The sequence below is a fragment of the Sturnira hondurensis genome, unplaced genomic scaffold (genome assembly GCF_014824575.4).
Source record: "Sturnira hondurensis isolate 20B ecotype Veracruz unplaced genomic scaffold, ASM1482457v3 Scaffold0005563, whole genome shotgun sequence".
NCBI lineage: Eukaryota > Metazoa > Chordata > Mammalia > Chiroptera > Phyllostomidae > Sturnira > Sturnira hondurensis.
The window spans coordinates 1,347,040-1,371,771 of NW_028078194.1; the positions used below are offsets into that span (position 1 = coordinate 1,347,040).

Here is a 24,732-nt window from a genome sequence, read left to right on the forward strand (position 1 = left end):
GGGATGGGAGTAAAAGGCAGAAAACTGTACTTGAACAACAATTAAAATTTTTAAAAAATAAATAACAGCTTTTGCTTTGTTAAGACATTGTTTTGCATACATCTTAATTATATAAGTATACTTAAGATTACATCAGTGTGCCTCTCCTTCAACTTGTAATTCATCTTAGGAAACATTTAGGAGTTCACCTAGTAGGGTTGAAAAGTAGGGACATTGTGCCTGATGTCTGTTATTTACTGAAAAAAAAAAAAGCAAGGCATGTGCACTTAACCTAGCCTTTCCTTTCTAGTGCCAAGTGTCTGAGACACCTTCATGATGACAGAAAAATAAGTAGGGATTGTGGGTAGGGATTAATGTCAGTCCAATAATAACAAGAATATTAGTTATTTCATAATCTTGATTTAATTTTCTTCTCACCATAACTCCTTCAAGCAGGTAATATTATCTCCATGTTATGGATGAGCAAACAGGCTCAGGTTGGTGCTCAAGCTCACCTGGTTAGATAGTGTGTGGGGCCAAGCTTCAATTCAGACAATCTGACTGTCAGTGTTTGATTGTCTGAAGAAAACCCACCAGAACCTCTTGAGTATCCTACTTACCACTTGGTGTTAAGGCGGGAAACCTGTATGGGCCAGCTGAGTAGGCCCCCTTGGTAGCATCGTGGGCATTGACTATTGTCTGGCCATTTTATTCTATGATACTTCTTTGAAATTGCTTTTGCAGTTTATGATTGCCTCCTGGTATTTTAAGAGCACAGTTTATTGCCAATTTTAAGTTACGGTCTATTTCAGCCTTTTTCTTATTTGTCAATTTTTTATTACCTTCCTTTAACTCAGGCACTTTAAAACAGTCTTTCTTTCTTCATCCAAACATCCAAATTACATTATAAATTTTTACCAGCTAGAGGCTGCTCTAGAAATATTTGAGGGAATGTGTTTGATGGAGATGCAAAAATGATTGTAATGGCCCCTTATTTATAGTGCGTCATTGAAAATGATCAAGGACTCAGTCCACCAGGCTTTTTGAATTTCTTCTATATTTTTCTAGGTGTAAATACGGAGTCGATGAAAAGTGCACACGAACCAGCAACACCATATGTAAAAAAGGTTATTATTATTAGTTTATTCTCCTTTCTCCTATTCCCATAGTAAAATATGAAGAAAACCCTTTGGATTCTTTGAGAGAACCTTGTTTAATCTTACCGACTGCTTGTTTTCATCAACAATGTCCTATGTTCCAATCTACAGAACCCAGATCCCACTTACTGTGGTGTTTACTCCTCCTGGTGATTCCAATATTTGCAGGAATTTATTATTGTAAGTTCTCACTTTGTTCAAATTGTATCTTGAAATAACTTGGGAAGTACTTGTTCAGAGAATTCCTCTATCTCCTACCTATAAGAAAGCTTCTACCAGGTAGGTAGCTAGCTCTGTTACATTTTTAATTCTCGACACTAAATGCACCCATGAGAGCTGATATGAATAGATTGTATTATCCCTCAGCTACGTTTTTCAGCAGTCATTTGGGGGCACTGAGTTGGTATTCCCGTTGTGCCTATGTTTTCATCCAGGCAGCAGCCAGGATGTCTAAGAATCACCAGTAACCCTTCACTGTTCGCCAAGATTGCGTTAAGAGAACACGAGATGCAGGGGTGCTCCTGGGAAAGGCATTGCAGGGGACACATGATGCATTCGTTCCTCTCAGTGCTTCCTCAGCCTTGTTCAAATTCCATGATTTTTTTATACTTTCTCCACCATAATTTAAAATACTGTGCAATACATTTTAGGCAAGTAAAGTTAGCCAATAAGGCAAAATTGGATGTAATCACAGTTCCTCCAGAAAAATCCCTATAAATCATTCATAACACACAGGGCAGTGCAGTTTCAGTCACTCGGAAGCATTCTGTTTTCCCTTCTCTGTTTCTTTAGCTCAGCTGAAGGGAAAGAGTGGCCTTTAGAGGCTGTTCAGCCACAAACACGTGCTCTATTGTCTAAATACCGTAGCCATGCTCGCAGACCTGCTGATCCCCCTCTTCCAGCTCCTAGTGACTCCAGGACATGTATTCACTGAGTGTGTACATTTGAGTTATTTGTGAGTGCATGTCTTTGAATTTCTGGGCATTAAATTCCACTGCATGGCAAGTAGATGTCAACTTCCCTGTCCACTGCTTCTATGCCTGCTATAGCCACGACATCCAGTTTGGAGTTGGCCAGCTTGGTGATGTCATACAATACATGACATCAATGGTGAAGTCAAAAGCTAATTTCAGGCTAGGCCAGTGGGAGGTAACTGGACATCTCAATTAAGATGTAACTTAGCTCTAGGACACTTGACCTGGTGGGGTGGCATTGTCCAAAATCCGGACAATGCTATCTCTTGGGGATGTTTGGTCACTTTAAGCTTCAGTGAACTTCTCTCTCACACTCCTCTAGTGTGAGAGTGGTGCTTCCTTCAAGGCTGAGTTGGAATTTGATGGAAATTTCTTTAATCTTTTAGTGGTGAAAAGACAGTGCTGGAATAGAAATGGTCACCATGAATGTGTACCTCCAAATACTGTAAGTGTTGAAATGTGCATCAGCTTTCTTAGAAACACAGAGAAAGTAGTAATTCAACTTTTTATTCGTTACTTTTTAAAAATAAACATTAATTGTGTTTGTGTGCACATGGATTAGGGGCATCAAAGGTGATTCAGGTGAGATACCCAGTTTAGGAGCCAGCTCCACACAGCCTAAGAGTGAGCAAAGGCCTTCAGTGGGAGGGTGGCTTGCAGTGAGTTGGTAAGGGGGTGTGGCCATGCACCTTGTTCCACTCTGGTGTTATCCCTGAAGAGAAACTGCAGAGACATCCTTTCCCAGGGCATGAGTTCGATATCCAAGCCCAGGCACAGAGAGAGCTCTTAAATCCCATTGTAAACATACAGCTCAGCTTTCTTCAGCTACTTGCTACCCTCGCTCTTGCCGTATCTTTTTTCCAACATGGGATCAAAGCATTTCAAATAGCAAAAGTTACTCAGGGAAGAAAAACCAGATCACTTTAGAAATAATGAGTTTCTTATTTGGGGTTAGGGCCCAGTGGGAGTTGGGGTTCCTTAAATCTGTGTAGAACAAAACAGTTTTAATTTAAACCATTTTCTTATGTCAAAAATAAGAATAATTATAGTAAAGAGAGTTTTGGAATGATTGTGTTTATTGTGATTGTTTTTGCAAGTCTCTGTGAAACATCACCTCATCACACCCCATGAATTTCTGGGGTTCCTTAGTGTGTAAAAATAAGCCAATATTCCTTAGTTTCTAGCAATGCTGAAACCTTTCAGAATAAAAACTTGAGTGGTGAAAGAATTCTTCTTAATCACTTAGTCTAGCTAATGTTATGTATAGCTCAAGCAATTGACTGTACTTGAGTATGAAGGAAGAATTGAAAGATTGCATTTAGACTATTCTAAGTGTATTTTTATTTTTTCCCTCCTCCTCCACAATTTTTTCTCCCCAGGAAATGACCCCAATGAATCCAACAGGTAAGGCTTTTATCATTTTATTTCATAAAGGTGGCTTCCAAGGGAGTAACAGGCTAATGTGAGAGTAAAATAAATGTTTCTAATTTCAGTGACATATTGCAGGGTCTGCTATTTCTTAAGCTCACAGATCTCCCTGCTACCACCAAAGGTCTTTTCAGGCAATTTGTTTAAATTTTATGACTCATATTTCTAGTTAAAGGTAGATAAGGTAGCAATAAGATACTAAATGCTGAGGCTTAGGAAAATTTCCCTTTGAAACATTTAGGTGTATTATAGAACTCCTTCTTAAATTGACTTAGAGGTTAGTCTGAATTGTATAGACTCAGTTACTGTTGGTGTATCCCAGCTCTGTAACAACACTGATGATTGTACTTAGTTCCCTCTTTTGAGCTATGGTGCAAAGATAAGATGGTCATAAACTCTTTGTCTGCCTCTTAGGTTTGTAGGCCATTGAACATCAGATCCACAGGGATGTTAGAAGTGATCTTTTCCAACCTTGTTGTGGATGAGAAAAGAAGATACAGAGATACTATGTTTCTTGCTCAGGTCATAGAGCAAATTACTGGGTATATAGGAAGAGCTGAGGTTAGAAGGCAAGGCTGTGTCTGTTTTTGTGTTTCCCTATCAGCTCTTTATATCTATAGGACTAATCTGTAGTCTTAAGCACTTACTATAAGAGGAGAAATAAACAAGGTTTTCAGTCATGGTAATTTCATTTAAAAGAACAAATTTTCAGAGGCTATTCTCTTTCTTTCAGATGTTAACTTGAGTGACTATATTATCATTATTGCTGAAAAAATGACAATAAATCAAGTGAAAGAGTTTGTTCGGAAGAATGGTATCAGTGAAGCCAAAATTGATGAAATCAAAAACAACAACCTCCAAGACACAGCTGAACAGAAGGTCCAGCTGCTCCGTAATTGGTATCAACTTCACGGGAAAAAAGATGCATATTCCACTTTGATCAAAGGTCTCCAAAAAGCTAATCTTCATGCTCTTGTAGAGGAAATTCAAGGCATAGTCCGAAAGGACAATACTGATAAACATGAAAATGCTAACTCCAACAATGAAACAGAAAGCCAATGCTTGGTCTCAAGTGAAAAACAACTAACTCTGTTCTGAGAATAACAATCAATGGGAAGAAAAATTAGCATTCAAATATGATTTTGATGGGCAGAGGCTTCAAATATTGCTTGACTTTTTACTGGGTATGCTTTTTCTTCACTTATTGGACGTGTACAGCTAGTATATTTATGGGTCTAGAGGACCTCGTGTTTCTGTCTTCAGGGATGTTTAAAATCTAGACAGATGTGAAGAATAAATGCAGGGGCATGTTAGGTACGCAAATAGGAGTGTTTGCAAAGACAAAAGATTGGGATCAGGTCTTGTATCTAATGTATTTTCTATAGATATGGAAACAATTACTGCATGTGAAGACAAAGAGCTGTCTACAGGCTGATCCTGTCCATGAATTAATAGAAGCTATGACCTCTTGATGCAATGTCACAATTACCAGAGAGATGACTGCCTCTGAATTACCTCCCCAGCCCCGGGATGGTGCTGGAGATTCCACTGTATGCATAAACTTTGTTTGCAACTCTGAGTATATTCAGGGAACGCTGGTGTATACCTCTGAGAGTTGAATTTCAGTAAGGTTCTGCTTTGAAGATTTCTTCATAGAAGATTGGCATTGCATTGTGAACTATTTTAATTTTGCATTCACATGGAAGATGCAGACCTGATTATCATGCTTGAAATTTGTATGCCATTTTACTGGCATACAAATATAATTGACTTCTGTCTTAAGCACCAAAACATTTCGATCAGGGATGTGTTCCTGGAGAGCTACCACCTCCCCATTTTTATCCTGGTTGTACATCTCAAACGCCTCTACCTCTCAAACCTGGAAGCATTATCTGTGAAACATGGAAAGCCACTGAAATCTAACACTGCTCTTAGAAGCTTCTAGCCTGGGTTGGAGAGACTCGCTGCTCTCACAGAGGTAGTTTTTTGGCATGTCATGAGCCCATGTTCTACCACCAAAGCTGGTAAAGTAGGCTCTAATTTTGCCCTGTCCCCCACAAAATGATCAGTAACTCCCCATATTTCTCTTGCTACAAATGCAGCTTATGCGTCAGGCTTTAGGGCTTGTTTTTGTTATGTCCTGTGGCTTCTTAGACACATAAGCCCCTCCTCCTTTTCAAAAATTCACAAAATGTGTTAATTTTCATAAAGACTATTTGTATTTACATTGATGTAAACTGAAGGGAGTTAAAAACCAAGGCAGACACTTAGAACTCCCTAAAGAGTTTCCATCGATGGAAGATTTTTCCTCCTTATGTTTGGAAATGTAAAATAGATGTAAAAATATTTAATTAAAATTATGTTTTTGATATTTCTGGTTATTCTTTGTTGTTGTTGTTAGGGCCTTTGGTTTGTTTTTTGTTTGTTTGTTTGTTTGCATTTCCTCTTTAGGAGTCTTCAATGCTTTCTTGGGTCTCTCAGGAGGCATTTTCCTTTGAAACTCCTCTTAGCAGTCAAATTCCCTTCATAGGCCATTACTACCAAGAAAACTGCTCCTGAACAGCGCATTAGTATTTATTGTATTTATTATAGCAGGACTATATGTCAGGCACTGGACATGTGAGTAAGAAAGTAAATATTTCAAAAGAAATATATTCATAAGAAAGCTAAACAGAATTTTTGAGATATTCTTTCCTTCAATCTTTCTTTCCTCCCCCCCGCCCCCCTTCAATCTTTCCATTGTGGCTGCTTGGTGGCCACTGGCCTCTCTCTCTTTTTAAACATTTAACTTTAAAAATATATTATATTTATTTTTAAAATAGTATATTTTAAAAATATAAAAATATTTTATCAACCCACCACTCCCAAAGCATTACCATTTTAACAGGTAATCAATATAAAACTTAATGAGGTGGTTTACATTCTTTTTCTCATCCTAAAGCCTTCTAGATCTGGTTTGTATTTTATTCACACCGAAAAGCACATTTCAGTTTGGACTGGACTCATTTCGAAGGTTCAGTAGCCGCGTGCGGCCAGTGGCTGCCGCGCCCCAGAAGCCTCAGGTCCGCATCTTTGTCAGGACGGTCCACAGCCCGGACCCTGTGGTGGCTGGTGTAGCCCTGCCGTGCAAACCCCGCATTTCTGCGCCTGTTCAATGACGTCTCTTCGCTCTGGGGGGGTCGGGCTGTCAGCGCCTGTCACCCCTACGTCAGCGTTGGGAATCGTCGTGCCTACAGCGCCTGGCAGTTCCCTCCCAGCTTCTGGCCTCTTACCTCTGCATGTGCACAGGGTCTTCAGCCCCGGAGACCCTCTGTGCAGATGTCTGGAGCTCTCTCGCCGCACAGCTTCCTTCAGGACTTTCGCTCTGAAAGGTCTGCCAGCCCCTGTTTCCTCAGTTTGAACCTCTGCTCGTCCCTCAACAAGGTAACGGTGCTCTGCTGAGGGTCCCCTCCTGGGCCAGGTCTGGAAGTGCCCGTGGGCGGAGAGCCCGAGTGATCACAGGGTCACCTCCTCAGTCCCTCTGCCCCGAAGGGGCACCGTCCGTGCCACCGGTGCCCATTTCCTGGTGGCGGACGGCACTACCGGTTCTTCGAGGCCGGAAGCGGAAGTCCAGCTGTGCGAGGTGAAGGCGGGTGACGGAACATGCTGTGCCCACTCTGTGAGTTTCAGTCAGGAATTTGGGGTTCCTCTGGGAGGAGGACGGGCGTTGAGGAGACCTTGGGACTTGGTGGTGTGGCTCTTTCCCTCGTTGTTTCACCTGAGCGGGGAGGCGCCCACGGCAGCACGTTCCTGGGCCTGAGGTTCTAACTGGTCCTCCTTCCTTCACCTCGCCCTGCAGTCCGTACTCCACACAGCAGCCACCATGGTCTTTCCAAGTGGCAAACTCCATTGTGTTGCTTCCCTGCTGAACACCCTCTGTGGTTTCTCTTCGCTCTTAGAAATAGACTCTGTGCTTGATTAAGGGGCTCCGTGAGCCCTGGGGGCATGTACCTTTCTAGCATCCTCTCCCAATGCTTTCCCCTCTCCCAGTCTAAAGCCTGGAAAACTACTCGACGCTGCTGTCCCGTTCCTCCTCATCCCTGAGTTTTTCTTTTCTTGCTCCTTCTCCCACTTGACCTTGTTACTTCCAACTTACTCCTCAGGTCTCGGTTTTCAGTGCCATTTCCTGGGCAGCATTACCCTGGTGTCTCAACCACACACCTCTGACGTGCTCACGCATCATGCTCTCTTCTATATAGTTGTTTGTCTCTCCCTTGTGAGGCCACAGGCCACCTGAGGGTAGAAATCAGGATTAACACACACAGATTAATAGGTGCTCATGCAATCAGTATGTCTTGGGTGACTTGGTTAATGAAGGAATAAATATATGCACTAGCAGTGTGTGTTGGTTAGTGACTGTTTTGGTAGGAAAGCTAGTGGTGAGTGGCTGACCACTCACTGTATGGGAGCCCCATCTCTTTCCTAAGAAATGATCATATCATTAAATTTATCACATGTATCCAAGGCCTTTCAGGCTGCTTCCCCTCCTTCTGCGTCATTCTTACCCTATTTCCCACTGCTTCCTTGAGGCGTCCCACACTCCTTCTTTCTCACACCATTATCCTCAGTCCAAATCCTGTCCTAGACTATCTGCACGCTGTGCTCTTCCTGCCAAGAAAAAAAAACACACACATAGCCAGATCCCACCACATTCTACTGGTTCCCCCAAGAAGCCACCACCAACTCTCTGAAAGCCTCGAGTCTCTTCTGAAGTTATTGGCAACTGTCTCCAGGACCTCCCCTGGCATTTCAGCAAGTTCTATGCACGATTTGACCTGTGTGTGTGTGTGTGTGTGTTCCCCTTATATATGCTAAGGTCCTTCAAGGCAAGAAAGGAGCAATAAAGAAGTGCTTACAAGGGTTGGCTCTGAAAACAGCACATTTGAAGCTCTGCCATTCTGAGACTTGAGACTTCCCCACCTTGGGCATATCCCTTAACCTCCCTAGGTCTCAGTTTCCTCACTTCTAGGACAGGAATAGATATTAAAAGTTGCCATGTAGTGCTACTCTGAAGTTAAACGAGCTATCTACCTACAGCACTTGGGGTATCGCAAAATATAGCTTCTCTATAATTATACTAATCTGCAGCATTCCAGAGGCACATGAGTGACACGGACAGGTCATCCATGCAGTTGGATGCTTGAGGAGACCAAACAAAGAGCTGGAGCTATTTGGAGATAATCTGCTTTAGAAATAAAAACAATTCTGCAGTACAATGCAGTGAAATGGCCACCAGAGGGCAGTAAAAGACTGGGGGATGAAATGCTAACAAGGAAAAGGTTAAGACTGCCCTCATCTCATGCTTTCCTTTCACTCTTTTTGATGATGCTGTGGCAACTGGAGCAAACCTGTTTGCATTGAGTCAATGCTGCTCAAGCAGATAGTGATGAAGTTACGAGAAAGAAACGGCCATCAGTGTAAGAAACGTTCTAGCTACTGGAATGAGGGTGGCCAGAAAGTATTTCTTTTCCTTTGTGGCATCCTCCCACCACCCACCACACACCTGCTGTCTGAATGAAGTATGCAGCCCAGACTAGAGACTGCAAGAATTTAGATTTGCCTCCCAACTCTGACACCCAAAGCTTTCATTTCAGTGGGCTCCCCACCAAGCGCACTTCATCTGAAAATCTTCCCAATGATTCTAACAAATGGTCCAGCCTCCAGACCTAATGATTGCCTTCTCCTCTTCACCTTTTCTCGGACAACTTTTGTTGTGGAATTATCTTTTCCCCATCTACAAAGGACGAAGGTCAAATGCCATCCCCTTTTCCAGGCTTAGCAAAAGGCCACCTCTTTTATGAAGCCTTCTCTAGTATCTCAAGCCAAAGGCACCTTTCTAACTCTAGCATTTGTGGAACTGGGGTCCCATCTGTGTACTAGGGCTCATGTTGCCTGCTTCATTTTTGTGGTGTGTGTTACAGATGACTGTGCAAAGTACCTAGCACAGTGCTTGGTTCACACACAGAATCTGCTACTGTATTATAATTATCACTCTTAAAGCAATTAATAACACGTGAAGTTTATCAGCCTAAAAGCAGGAGGATAGTAGTTACGTCTGACTCATCTTGCATGTGTAAGCATTCACGAACACTTTGCTGTACAAACAACCACAGAAATTAGTGACCTGGTCAATTCCTAGCTTATCCCCGAAACAACATTAGGAGCAAAGGAGTCATTGTGGTTTTGTGATTGTGATTCTGAAACACAACCCAGCAAGTATATTCACTGTTTCTCCTCCCTAGTTATGAAGCTAATACATAGTCATTTAAAATTCAGGCAATACAGAAAAGTTTACAGAAGACAGTGCAAATTCACCCAGTTTTCACAGAGTAGAGTAACCACTCTCATGAATTTCCACAAACACAGGGGTAAATAAAAGTGATCACACCATATATGTGTATGTATAACCTGCCTTTTACTCAACAATGGGCCATGGATGCTTTTCCATATACAGATAATTTCTTTTTAATATTCCTTTACAATAAAATATTATTTTAGGATGCATAGCATTCTACCATTTTGAGGTATCATGCTTTATTAAATGAGGTATCATTTATTTTGCTAAGATATAAATGGTACATAGGAATGTGAAGACATTTAACCACTGTGGCCATTAACACTGTAGTTCTTACTGGACTTGTTTAAACCTAAACTGAAGACCTGGTGGGGAAATGCAAGAAGGCAATGCCTCAGAACTTAAGTACTGCTGGGGCAGCCAGCCTAGACAGGTATGGTGCATCTAGGTGACTGAGGAATGGGGCAGCCCTAGACAAGGACTGAAGGAGAACAGGTTGGTGCTGAAAATGCACTTTTCTAAGTAGACATATTCAGGCCAGCCCTGACGGATGATTCAGGCCTCTTTCACTCCCAACCCCCAATACAACAAAGCTTAGCCAAGTTCAAAGCTACCAGAAGGACATTTTTTCCCATATTATGCAATGCTGGCCAACCAGCTAGTGAGGAAGTTACAAGGAGGAGGTAAAAGAAAGGTGGTTAGAGAGGGAGGAACTAACTTGTTTGAGTGCTTACTATTAGCCACGCTACATGCTTGTGTGAAACAACATTTGACAATATTCAACATCTATTCATGACAAAGTTTTCATGAAAGTAGGAATAGAAGAGAACTTCCTTCACTTGGCAAAAATGCCTGGGAAAAACCTATGACTAACATAATAGGTAATGGGGAAGATTAAATGTATGTTATCTGGTGACTCTTTCAACAGCCATGGTATCCCCAGTTTATAGATGGAGATCAGGGATTGTAAGATCTGTAAACTCACCCAAAGTCACACAAGCAATAAGGGCCAGAGCACTAAAAATTATTCAGGATGCTCTCAAGCAGAAGTGTCATCTTTCAAGGTCTTGCCAGGACTCTGAAATTCTGTGTAACCTCCCCCCTCCTCCCTTCTTGAAGTTTGGATTTAGATAGATAGGGTTTAAGCAACAACTTTGAGATATTTGGCACCAAATAATCTCACAAAGATTGTTGGGGAGATATGATTTGAGGGGAGCTAGGCTGAGATTGTTAGACCAGGATTACCCTCATACCCATCTCTGTTCATTTATTCATTTGTTCATCCATTCATTCATTCACTCATTTATTCAACGAATGCTTATCACACATCTACTCTGCACCAGACCCTGTGCTAGGCTCTGGCCTAGCAACACAGTTTCCTCTTGGAGCCTCCAGTCTAGAAGCAGACATCCATGGGACAGTGACACAACCAAATAAATGCTAAGTCACAACTTTGACAGATGCCATTAGATAAAAAACGGTAGAGGGGTTGCAGGGTTGGAGGATTTGACCCAGTGTGTGAGGTCAGCAAAATGACTGATGCTCTGAAATCTAAAGGAAGGCTCCCAGGGCAGAAGTGAGCAGGAGGAATGGGGAGACAGGAGGAGGGGCAGTCTTGTGGAGCAGGGGAAGAGAGAAAGGCAGGGAGCCCTGGAAGGGTCAGCAGGGGTTCCTGAGTGCAGCACCTCGGGAAGTTTGCCCTGGTGGCGGGGGAAGCACATGTGAAGATTTCTGAAACAGGACTGAGTGGTAAACGACAATTTGCACAGATGCCTTGCATAGTTTAAGTAGACTTTTAGTTATCTGGGAGGCTGAGTGTTTCATGTCTACCTGACCAGATACTACTGGCTTTTGGGGGATTTTCCAGGTTGGTCTGTGGTCTGTATGTTGCACCTGCCCTGTGACAGCCGTTGTGATGTTTCCATGTGAGCTTGCAAAGGTCAAGGTGCTGGGGCTGAAGGGAGGAGAAGAGTCGGGGTTTCTACTCACCAACATTGAGATCACACCTTGGTTCTTTCAGGCAGATTTTATCACCATGACAAAAAATCTTTTAAAATAAAAATAAAAATAAATAAATAATAAAAAAGACTAAGGATCTAGAGATCTAGAATACATTGGCTCCAGAAAGTATTTCACCAGGATTATTGAATGGCACTAATCTTGTGGCCCCTGACCTAGATGAATAGATTAACTTCAGCTAGGAAAGAAATCTCAGCTGCAAAACCAAAGGCCAAAAGCTAAAGGACCAGTCAGGTGCACCAGTGGAGAGTGAGGATGACACAATGCAAATCCATCAATGAAAAAGGCACCAAGGTGAAGCAAGAGGAAATGACCCCAACAATACCAGGGCTAGGCTTTGCTTTCAGATGGCCACAAGATGGCAGTGTTTCTCCTTGTACTAGCTTGGCCTTGCTTGTGTTATCACTTATCCCCATGGAAATATATCCTTGTCAAATACATTCCTGTTTTGATTCTTTTAAAAAAGATTTAATTTCTTTGTTTTTAGAGAGAATGGAAGAGAGGGAGAAAGGGAAGAAAAGAAACATTGGTGCGAGAGAGAAACATTGATCAGTCTCTTCTTGTACTCATCCCAACTGGAGACTGAACCTGTAATCCTGGCATGCGCCCTGACCCAGAATGGAACCAGCAGCCTTTTGCTTTTCGAGACGACACCCAACCAATTGAGCCACACTGGTCAGGGCTTCATTCTTTTTTCTTTTCTAGCAAAAGAACAACACAATGTGGGGTAGGTCAAGGGCTGCATCTGAAATCATGCAAATCTTGGTTCAAATTCTAACTCTGCTACAATGTTGAACTGTGTGACCTTGGATTTCACATTTCTGAGCTTTTGTTTCCCATATATACAATGAAGCCACATCTCACCTGCCCCTTGTTATGGTAGTGAGGCACAAACAGAACACCTCTGCAAGTGTAATAAATTACAATGCACAATGACACTGTCCCTTAACCATTAATGTGTGAGAGAACCAACAGTGTAAATTTTTAAAGTGCATGTTCCCAGGTCTTTAAGATGCTTCAGTAAGTTGGGCACTGTGCCTTGGAATCCACATGTGACCAGGACCAGGCACCCTTAATAATTGTGATGCTGAAGGACCTTGGACCACAATTTAAGAAACTGCGCTCTGCAAATACATCTCAGTGGAAGGAGGGAGGTGAAGGCACAGAAGCTATTTTCAGTTTCCCTTATAATGGAATTTATTCTCTTCTTTTCTGCATAAAAATTTTACAGCATCTCCACTACTCCTGATTACCTAACCAGGAAGGACATCTGTGTTCTGGTCCTTCTCTTACATTCACAGCAAGTCTGTGGAAACAGGGTGACACTCAGACAAGCAGAGCATTTCGAGACACTTCACCTCACTTATTTGGGTGATAGGACTTGGCAGACTCAACAGAATTGTCCTCAGCTTTGTCTTTGTACCCTGTCAGGCTAACTTTTGCTACAAAATAAATGACCTAGTGCCTTCTGGCAATGGCTGAAGCCCGGGCCTCACCCTGCTGCGGACAGGCTCTTGTGCAGGGTCAGCCCTCAGAAGCCGTCCGTCACTATGGTCACTGTGGCTAGTTCCAACCACCAGCATTTTTTTTACCAGCATTGGCAGGGGTATTACAATTTCTAAGCAAAGATTCAGCCTCCCTACCCTTCAGAGGATGCTGCCCCCGTGGACTGTTTCCCCAGCAGACAAGGCTTGTTTGAATGAGTAACTAGAGCAGCAGAGATGCTCAGTGTGGTCCCTTGGGCTCATGGCCAGGGGGCGTATAATAGTTTAGATGTGATAACCTCAACACCCGGATGTGGATGTCTGCTCTCCTCTGAGGTAACAGCAGACCCGCAGTTAGCAGAGTTTTCAGAACTGGCTGTAGAAACTTGCTTCACTTGCATGGCGTTCAGACTTTGTAATAATAGAGAAAGGAAAGTGCTCACGTGGAATTGCAGGATTATTAGTCTTTCAGCAAATATTTACCAAACAGCTACTGTTTTGAGCCAGGCACCATTCTAGGTGTTTTTTTTTATTGAAATGTGAATAAAATATTCCAAAACCACCCTTATGAGCCTGAGAGTCTAGCAGCAGGAAACAAACAATAAACAATAAAGGGACTCCATTGCACTCTGGAGGGTCTACAAAGACCACTTGTTGAATGAGCTGACACTTGAGTCAGCAAAGGAAGGGGTCTCCTTGCGGGGCCTTCCACACCCTGCACGCCCAAGTCCTTCCTGTGCTGAGAGAATGCTGCCTGCAGGCACTTTCTCCCCTCCTCCAGGATGCAGCTTTGCCAGTGAGGGACTATGCATCACACCTTACTCAACACTTCACTGAGAAAAAACTTTCTTAAGAGCTTTGAAATTTGGAAAGTCCCTTTCTCCTCTGCCCCCTTTTTGGTTTGAATGAAGCTGAAATTTACATACCATAAAATAACCATTTTAAAGTGTACAATTCAGTGGTATGTGGTATACTTACAAGTTGCACAATCACCACCTCTATCTAGTTCCAAAACGTTTTCATCACTCCCCAAGCCCTGAAATTCATCAGTGGTCACTTTTATTCTCCTCCTCCTTCAGTCCCTAGAAACCACCCACCTGCTTTCTGTCTCTGAGGGTTTAACTCTTTTAGATATTTCATATAAATGGAAGCCTCATGTAATATGTGGTTTTATATGTCTGGCTTCTTTCATAAAAGTGCATTTCTTAGCACTAAGAAAAATATTCAAGTGAAGCTGCAGAGAATAAAATGCCATCAAAGGCTTTTCTGATTTCTTCAGCTTCCATGGGTGATACGAGAAAAATAAAACATATAATGCTTGTTAGACTTCCATTTCTTATGGCTGGTTTGCTTAGGATAAAGATCCAGAATAAGATGACAATAGTTATAGTTTTAATAGATTGTCTCAGAGCCTTACCTCAATTTCTACCTTTACTAGTCAATGTGAGCCAAGTGTTTGAATAGAGAAGTTTACAGAGGTGATTTTTTGCAAGAAGTGGGTATGGAGGTTCGCACATGTGGAGAGGTTTGAAGTGGTCTTACTTTTCCATTTACAGAGTATTATCATTTGTCCATGCAAGAACCCTCTTTACTTTTATTTTCATCAAAGCATTTTATTCCCTGACTTTGAGATAGGTATCATTACCCCCATTTTAAAGATGATGAAACTGAGGCTCCAAAAAGATTAAACTTTGTACAAATTCATACATTTTTTCCACTGACAGCTCAGACTGAGTCTTTACACTCTTGAGACATTCCTAAAATAGTGAGCAATGGCATATGCAGGAACCCTTAATAATGCCACCCCTAGATGCCCAATGAACTTTCAGTGAAAACTTGTATGGGTTTGCCACGAGATCTAGAGTTAGACTGAGGGGGTACCTGCCCCTATGTGGAGAAGAATCTGAGTTGAAACCAGATAAGGTGACCAGACCAGGCTCAAGTCAGCCGTGTACCTTCTATGCCTCCTACTGCTTTTCATAAAGTGTCTGTATGTGTGTGCTTGTGAATTCTGTATTCTGTTTCAAGTCTACAAGATGTAACGGTTCCTAATGAGAGCTATCATGGCATTCTTTGTTTCCACATGATTCTTTCATGATTGCATTTGACAAAGCGATTGAGATACCAGCTGTTCCGTCCCGCGGAACAGTCAACGGGGGTCCCGAGTCTACCTGAAACGGATGAATAGGGATGGGAGCAAGAGGCGCGTAGAAAGGCAGCAAGACAGGTTTCTGATCAAGCCGCAAATTTTATTTTGGGCAGGGCTGTTATTTATAGAGAGGAAGGGAAAAGGGGAGGTGGTCCCGATAGGTTGTCCTGTGCATGCTCACTGCATGCTCTTGGCAACGGTTGGTGGGTGGGCGCGTGATCAGCATCTTAATTGGTAGGTAGTACTCGTGATTAAGAGATGCCTACAAGGGTGGGGGCTACCTGGCTGGGCTGCAGCATCCTGTTTGGGGCTGCCTCAGCCAAGCCCTCCTGGTGCGATTTTCTTAATGGATTGCATTCACCGTCTTTAGGCCCCAACAACCAGCTAGTTGGCTTTAGTATCACACAAACATATACACACAGGCCATTGAAATTACATTTTGTTAACTCAAGAAATATGTTTGAATATTTATTCAACTATATTTTTGCACTTAGTTAAGCACCGGGGATATAGCAATGAATAAGATAGACAGTGTCCTTGCCTCACTAAATTTATCTCACGGTGGAAATATGCAGCAGAAAACACCTATAGTAATAAACTAAATAATTTCCTTCCTTAAAAGGGGTATCAAGAAAAAGTAGAGTTCTGGCCAAGATGGAGGCACAGGTAGAAACCCTTTCCTTCCCTGCACAACCAAAAGGAGAAAAACAACCAATCTAACATTAATAAACAACCAGAAGTGCCAGATAATCAAACTGCATGGAACTTCGACAACTATGGAATTAAAGAAACAGTCAAACAGAACAACAACCAGGCACGTAAAGCAGTGAACCAGGCAGGTAGGGCTAGCTGCATGGGAGGGGCTGACTTAAAGGGAAACTGAGACTCAGAGGTGGCTGTGGACCACAGAGGTTGCCAAGGTGGAAGAAACTCCCAGTCTCAGGAGAGTTTCTTGCAAAGTGTGCTAGAGAGGAGCAGGTGAGCTGCATTGTTCCCTCTCTGGCCCCTCCCCCACAGGTAGCACAAAAGCACAGCAAGTAAGGTTGTGCTGCCCAGGTGAACACCTAAGTCCCCACCCCCTTGCAAACCTATCAGGTGCCCGGAGACCAAGAAATAGGGCCCAACTGAAAGAATAGAGCAAAACCTCAGGAAGAGAGCTAAATGATGAGGAGATAGCCGACCTATCTGATGGAAAAGTTAAAGCCCTGGTAATCAAAATGCTCACAGAACTGATTGAGCTTGGTCACAAAATGAAAGAACAAATGAAAGCTACCCAAAGTAAAATAAAGCAAAATATTCAGGGAACCAAGACTGGCAGGAAGGAAACCAGGACTCAAAGCAACAATTTGAAAGAAAAGGAAGAAATAAACATCCAACAGAAGCAGAATGAAGAAACAAGAATCCAAAAAAATGAAGACAGGCTGAGGAATCTCTTGGACAACCTGAAATGTTCTAATATCTGAATTAGAGGGGTGCCGGAAGGAGAACAACAGCAAGAAATTGAAAACTTATTTAAACAAATAATGAAGGAAAACTTCCCCAGTCTGGCGAAGGAAATAGACTTCCAGGAAGTCCAAAAAGCCCAGAGTCCCAAAGAAGTTGTACCCAAAGAAGTTGGACCAAGGCATATCATTAAGTTACTCAAGATTAAAGATAAAGAGAGAATGCTAAAAGCAGCAAGAGAAAAGGAGACAGTTACGTACAAAGGAATTCCCATTTCTTTAGATAAGGTTCCTTATCAGCTAAAGGAATCAGCTGATAAGACTATCAGCTAATCTCTCAAAAGAAACCTTGCATGCAAGAAGGGGCTGGAAAGAAGTATTCAAAGTCATGAAAGGCAAGAACTTACATCCAAGAATCCTGTATCCAGCAAAGCTATCATTTAGAATGGAAGGACAGATAAAGTGCTTCTCAGATAAAGTCAAGTTAAAGGAGTTCATGATCACCAAGCCCTTATTATATGAAATGTTAAAGGGACTTATCTAAGAAATTGAAGAAGATCAAAACCTATGAGCAGTAAAGTGACAGAAAACTCACAACTGTCAACAAATGAATCTAAAAAAAAAGAAAAACAATGAAAACAAAAACTAAGCAAACAGCTAGAACAGGAACAGAATCAGAGAAATGGAAATCACATGGAGGGTTTTCAGTGGGGAGGGGAGGGAAGGAATAGGAGGAAAGGTACAGAGAAGAAGAAGCATGATTGGTAGGCATTAAATAGATGGGAAAAGGTCAAAAATGGTATAGGAAACAGAGGACTCAAAGAACTTATATGTACAACCCATGGACATGAACAAAGCAGGGTGGGGAATGCTGAAGGGTTGGGGGGGGGGGTTCAGGGAGGAGGAGGGATAAAAGAAGGGAATTGAGAAAACTGTAATAGCATAATCAATAAAATATAATTAAAAAATTAAAAGTATAGGTGATATGAATTGATATAACAAGGAAATCTAATCTAGAGTGGGAACAGGGAAAGATGAGGGGAAAGGACATCAAACTGTGCAACCATCTACATCTGAATGTATCTCCATATAGATATGAACATATAAATACTTGTGAAAACTTAAATACGATTATCTCCAGATGGTGAACATTGGAATTATGTGGGATTATTCACATGTATCTATATATACAAAAGCTTTATATGAAAATAAAAATTTCCATGAAAGCAATTTTTGTCTTTATTTTATTTATTTATTTTTAGAGAGAGGGAAGGGAAGGAGAGAAACATCAATGTGCCAGAGAAACACCAATCCATTTCCTTTCCCATGCCCCCAACCAGGGACCTGGCCTGAAACCCAGGCACCTGCCCTGATTGGGAATTGAACTGATGACCTTACTCTTTGTGGTAGGATGCCCATCACACTGAGCCACACCAGTCAAGGCTAAAGTTATTTTTTAAAGGAGTTTCTGCAGATAAGGTACATACACACCTTTTGAAAGTTAGATTTGAACAAAATCAAGTCAAAGCTATCATTGGGTTGAACATCGCTGATTTTGTATCTTTGACATTGTAGCTTTGACTTGATAAAGTCAAGTCTTGATATTCACAGGGAAACTTGGGAAATCTCAGATATTCCATGTTTTTAAGGAACAGATTGCAAAATACTCATTACAAACTCAGAAACAGACAGTGCCTGCTGGATCCTAATGGAAGCCATCACAGGAGGTGAGTTTTTTTCCTGTAACACTAGCAGTTAACCTTATTTATAAAGCTCCCTCTCTCAGGTCAGGGCCCCTCTGCAGTGGAAGAGGCTGTGCAGAGCTTCCGCTACTTGGGAGCTTGCTGTCTAGTAGGGCAGACAAGTCCAACACAGAAACACACATTTTGCTGCATGTGGGTTGTGTTCTCTCATTCCTGTGCATAACCCAGAAAGTTGGGGAACTTTAATAGGTCATTTAACCTTTGCAGCATTGAATGTGCATGAATCACTTGGCAGGGTTAGGTTTACAGTGTGGAGGATTCATCTCATGCCCAGAGATGCCATGCACAATGCAGAAATTGGAATTCCTGTCATCCTTCTCCAGGAATAAATTCCAGGGACAAGCCCTTGGGAAACAGTGACCTAGAGCACCTCTAGATAGTCTTCAAAGAGCCTTGAATCCTCTAAACTTATATATTAAATTGAACTTGCATGTAAATTTGTTCAGGGCATAGTCTATTCTACATAGCAGCTTCTCTGAATTCATGTTGAAAATGGGTTAAAACTCATCTCTTTGGACAGTAAATGTTGCTGTGCACTTCCCAAGTGTCAGGCCCTCACCTGGGCACTTATGTGCCTTGTCGTTCCAACAAAACCCCATGGACTAAGTCTCTTACAAACGATGAATCTGAAGCTTGGAGAAATTAAATATTCCCTCCTTTCCTTCAACACTCCCATGCAATTCACCCATTTAAAGTGAGGAGTACAATGTGTCTTCATAGAATTGTGCAGCCATCACCATAAACCACATTTGCAGCGTTGTCATCACCGTATCCATCCGCAGTGAGTCCTCATTCTCTACTTTTCGTCTCTGTGTTCTGCACCTTGTAAATCTACAGGGTTGTGCAGTGTGTTGCTTTTGTGACTGGCTCCTTTTATTTAGCATGCTTTCAAGGCCCCTTCATGTTCTGCCATGAAACTGCACTTCAGGAGATGTGCAGGAAACCATTACACCACTACCCAGGCGTGCTCTCTGGCTGCTGCCACCACCCCCGCCCTCACCTCTAGGACACATTTAAGAGCCAACATCATGACGGACTCCAGGTCCTTCACAACCAACAAAAAGGGAGAAATCTTTGAATTAAAAGCTGAAGTGAAGAGAAAAAAAAGAGAAAGGAGGCCGTGAGGAAAGTGATGGTTGCTGTGACTGTGGGGAAGGATGTTGGCTCTCTCTGTCCCAATGCAGTGAATCACATGCAGACTGACACCCTGGGACTAAAGAAGCTTGTGTATCTCTGCTTGATGAACTATGCCAAGAGTCAGCCAGACATGGTCATCCTGGCTGTAAACAGCTTTGTGAAGGACTGTGAAGATCCCACTGACCTGATTTGGGCCTTGGCAGTCAGAACCATGAGGTGCATCTGTGGGGGCTAGATTACAGAATGTCTCTGTGAACCCCTCCACAGTGCCTGAAGGAGGAGATCCCCATGTCTAGAAAACAGCAGCTGTCTGTGTGGCAAAACTCCATGATATTAATGTCCAAATGGTGGAAGATCAGGGATTTCTGGGTTCTCTGAAGGATCTCATAGAAGATTTCACATCCAATGGTGGATGATTTCACACCCAATGAAATCGACAGCTAATGCTGTAGCAGTGTTATCTGAAATCAGTGAATCTCACCCAAACAGCCACTTACTCCCTCTGAATCCACAGAATATTAACAAGCGTCTGACAGCCCTGAATGAGTGCACGGAATGGGGCCAGGCTCTCATCCCAGACTGTCTGTGCAACCATAACCCTCTAGATGACTGAGAGGCCCAGAGTGTCTGTGAGAGGGTGACTCCCCCGTTGTCTCATGCCAATTCAGCAGTGGTGCTTTCAGCAGTAAAAGCTTTAATGAAATTTCTACAGCTGTTACCCAAGGACTCTGTCTACTCCAACACGCTGTGGGAGAAGTTGGCCCCTCCACCCATCACTTTGCTGGCTGGGGAACCACAAGTGCAGTAGGTCGCCTTGAGGAACATCAACCTAATTGTTCAGAAAAGGCCAGAAATCTTAATGCAGGAAATCAAAGTCTTCTTTGTAAAGTATAGTGATCCCATCTATGTGAAACTAGAGAAGTTGGACATCATGATTCATCTAGCATCCCAAGCCAACGTTGCTCAGGTTCTGGCCGAACTGAAGGAACGTGCCACCAAGGTGGGTGTCTACTTTGTTCGCAAAGCTGTGCAGGCGTTTGGACAGTGTGCCATCAGGTGGAGTGATCTGCACAATGCTGTGCCTGATCTCATCCAGACCAGAGTAAAGTATGTGGTCCAGAGGCTACTGTTGTCATCGGGGACACCTTCCATAAGTACTACTACTCTGTGTGAGAATTTGGACTCGCTGGATGAGACAGATGCTTCAGCAGCTGTGATTTGGGTCGCAGGAGAAGATGCTGAACAAACTGACTGTGCCGAAGAGTTACAAGAGTGCTTCCTGGAGGGTTTTCAGGATGAAATCACCCAGATGCAGCTCACTCTGCTTACTGCCACAGTGAGGCTGTTTCTCAAGAAACAATCAGAAACACAGGAGCTGGTACAGCAGGTCTTGTGTTTGGCAACACAGGATTCTGATAATCCCGACCTTTGAGATAGGGGTTATACTTATTGGAGGCTTCTCTCAATGGACCCTGCCACACCCAAAGATGTAGTCTTGTCTGAGAAGCCACGGGTTCTGAGGAGACAGATCTTATTGAGCCAGCTCTACTGGATGAGCTAATTTGCCACATTGGTTCTTTGACATCCGTGTACCATAAGCCTCCCAATGCCCTTGTAGAAGGAAGTCATGGAATTCATCACAAACACTTGCTAATACATCATGGGAGCACTGATGCTGGTGACAGAACTGTTGGTACCACCACTGCCACCAACCTCCAGTAGCCTCAGGTTATTCCCTCTCAAGGTGACTTCTAAACCTTGACTTCTGTCCCCCCGTCAATGTGCCACAGGAATCCTCCATGCAGTTGGGGGCAGTGGATCTCTTGGGAGGAGGACTAGATAGTCTTCTTGGCAGTGACCTTGGCAGGGGCATTGAAGGACGTCAGGCGGTGGTACAATCCATCCCATCATCAGTGCCTGAAACCTTTGCTCCTTCCCCTGCTCCTGCTGTGGTCGGCAGTGATCTGAATGATCGATCTGAGCTCTCTTCTATAGGGGTAGGCATGACACATGGTGGGTATGTGGCTCCTAAGGCTGTCTGGCTGCCTGCAATAAAGGCTAATGGCTTGGGAATTTCTGGAAAGTTGACTCATTGTCAGGTGCACATCTATATGGAAATGAACTTCACCAACAAAGCTCTGCAGCTCATGACAGACTTTGCAATCCAGTTAACAAGAACAGCTTTGACGTCATCCCCAGCACTCCTCTGGCTATTCATACACCACTGATGCCAAACCACAGTGTTGGTATCTCTCTGCCTCTCGACATCTTGGGCCCAGTCATGAAGATAGAACTTCTGAATAACCTGCAGGTGGCTGTGAAAAACAATATTCATGTCTTTTACTGCAGCTGCCTCATCCCACTCAATGTGCTTTTTATAGAAGATGGCAAAATGGAGTGTCAGGTCTTCCCTGCAATGTGGAAGGGTATTCCCAATGCAAATGAACTTCAGTTCCAGATTAGGGAATGTCATTTCAATGCTGACATGGTTTCCAGCAAGTTGCAAAACAACATTTATACTATTGCCAAGAGAAATGTGGAAGGGCAAGACATGCTGTACCAATCTCTAAAGCTCACCAGTGGCATTTAGACCTTGGCTGAGCTGCATATCCAGCCAGGAAACCCCAATTATGTGCTGTCACTGAAGTGTAGACCTCCTGAAGTCTCTTAGTACATCTATTAGGTCTATGACAGCCTTTTGAAAAACTAATAGACTCGTCTGGTGCCCTCCGGCCACCCTGTGATCAGTGCAAGTGGAGAACTCTTACTGGAAGAAATTATATTGCCATATAGAATCTGAACCCAAATATACTGAGGCCACCCACTGAGGTAGTGACTAGTGTAATCTGTGCTAAATTAGCACACGACCTGTTGGATAGTTTTAGCTTCCTGTGATCATTTGTTAATCACTGCTTCAATCACTTCTAGCCTCTTGCCACCTGCTGCTGCTATCTGTCCTCATTTGTGGGCTTCTCCATACTGGGCTGGTGGCTGGCAGTTTTTAGTGTAGTTTGATATTTTGTAATTGAGAGCTCATTTCAAAGGCAGGAGAAGACAAAAATATTAAAGCAAGAATAAGTGTCACTGAAACAAAAAATAAACTGTACTTCAGTCCTTTTCACAAACGAATAATAGTCCATTGTATAAATATATGACATTTCATTTGTCAGTTGATGGACATTTGGGCTGTCTGTACAGCTAGGTGTCACGAATAATGCTGCTATGAATGTTTGTGTACTAGTTTTTGCGTGGACATATGTTTTCATTTCTCTTAGGTATATACTGAGAAGTAGGCAGAATTGCCAGATCATATGACTCTATGTTTCACATTTTGATAAACTGTCAAATTTTTTGCCAAGTGGCCTCATCATTTTACATTTCTAGCAGTAAAGAATGCAGGTTCCAATTTCTCCACATTCTCCATAACACTTGCCTGTTTGATTATAACCATCCTAAGTGGATATGAAAGGGTGGGTCATCATGGTTTTGATTGGTAACTTCCTAATGATTAAAGACGCTGAACATCTTTTGATGTGCTTTTTGGCAATTTGTACATCTTCTTCGGAGAGATGTATATTCAAATCCAGTGCTCATACTTTAATCAACTTTGTTTTTTTATTATTGAACTGTGAGAGTTCTTTATGTATTTTGGATATAAGTCACTTACCAGATGTATGATTTTCAATATTTCTCCTATTTGTGGGCTGTCTTTTTATTTTCTTTTTCTTTTTTAAATATTTATTTATTTTTAGACAGAGTGGAAGGGAGGGAGAAAGAGAGGTAGAGAAACATCAATGTGTCATTATCTTTTGCATGCCCCCTACTGGGGACCTGGCCCACAACCCGGGCATGTGCCCTGACTGGGAATCGAACTGGTGACTCTTTCATTGACAGGCCCACGTTCAATCCACTGAGCCATGCCAGCCAGGGTTCTTTTCATTTTCTTAATGGTATTATTTGCAGCATTAAAGTTTTACATTTTAATGTAATTCACTTTATTTTTTTGTTCTTGTCATGCTTTTAGTATTATAGTTAATAGCCTATTGTTTAACTCAAGGTCACAGATATTTATTCTAAGTTTTCTTCTAAGAATTCATAGTTTTTTGCTTAGTGTTTAGCCCGTGTTTGATTGTATATGAGATTGTGTTAATTTTTGTGTGTAGTATGAGATAGGAATTCAACTTAATTCATTTGTATGTGGGTATCCAGTTGTCCCAGCACCATTTGTTGATGAGATTATCTTTCCCCTCATTAAAAATCAATTGTTGGTAACTGTAAAAGTTTACATATGAACTCCTAATTCTGTTCCCTCTATCAGTATACCTGTATTTATGTCAGTACTACACTGCCTTGGTTACAGAATATTTTGAAATAGAAAGATGTAAGCCTGCTGCTTTTGTTCTTCCTTTTTAAAGATATTTTGGCAATTTTGTGGTCTTTGCATTTCTGTATAATTTTCTGTAGGATTAGCCTGTTCATTTCTGCAAAAAAGTTGCATATAACTGTAAAGTACATTTTATTCTTTCTCTTTCTTTTCTTTCTTGTTATTAGACTCAAAATATATGTCATTGGCAGACATTCATACTATTCAAGATGCTGTGTTATTGAATAATGATTCCATATTCAATTCTCACCAAAGGAAAACATAATTATAGCAGTCAAAATATCTGAAATATTATGGTTTTAAAGTTTTGGGAGCTTAAAAACTTACTAAGTGTTGTACTTCAAGGGCTTTTATACTGTCTCGCTGACTGATTAGGAATTAAGTTTACATGCTTGAGTCTAACATTTGATACTAAAAAGTCTGCTGGTTTATTGTTAAAATTTTAATGATTTCCTTTTAAATGATGAGATGGGGATTAGAGT

At 42.1% G+C, this 24,732-nt stretch overlaps 1 protein-coding gene and 1 pseudogene across 2 annotated transcripts in view; both read left to right on the forward strand.

The window, feature by feature from the left end:
* The window catches only part of FAS (Fas cell surface death receptor), a 33,271-nt gene extending 28,404 nt beyond the window's left edge, over positions 1-4,867 (forward strand). Inside the window, exons 5-9 of one of the 2 annotated variants that reach the window (XM_037047294.1) lie at positions 1,048-1,106; positions 1,248-1,316; positions 2,497-2,555; positions 3,490-3,514; positions 4,272-4,867. In XM_037047294.1, coding sequence (XP_036903189.1) covers positions 1,048-1,106; positions 1,248-1,316; positions 2,497-2,555; positions 3,490-3,514; positions 4,272-4,636 — 577 coding nt within the window. In that variant the 3' untranslated portion in view covers positions 4,637-4,867. The remainder of the gene's footprint in view (positions 1-1,047; positions 1,107-1,247; positions 1,317-2,496; positions 2,556-3,489; positions 3,515-4,271) is intronic. The other variant, XM_037047295.1, reaches the window with a different exon arrangement.
* A 14,814-nt stretch (positions 4,868-19,681) lies between these two features.
* LOC118988020 (AP-2 complex subunit beta-like) lies at positions 19,682-22,576 on the forward strand (annotated as a pseudogene).
* Positions 22,577-24,732: the final 2,156 nt, after the last annotated feature.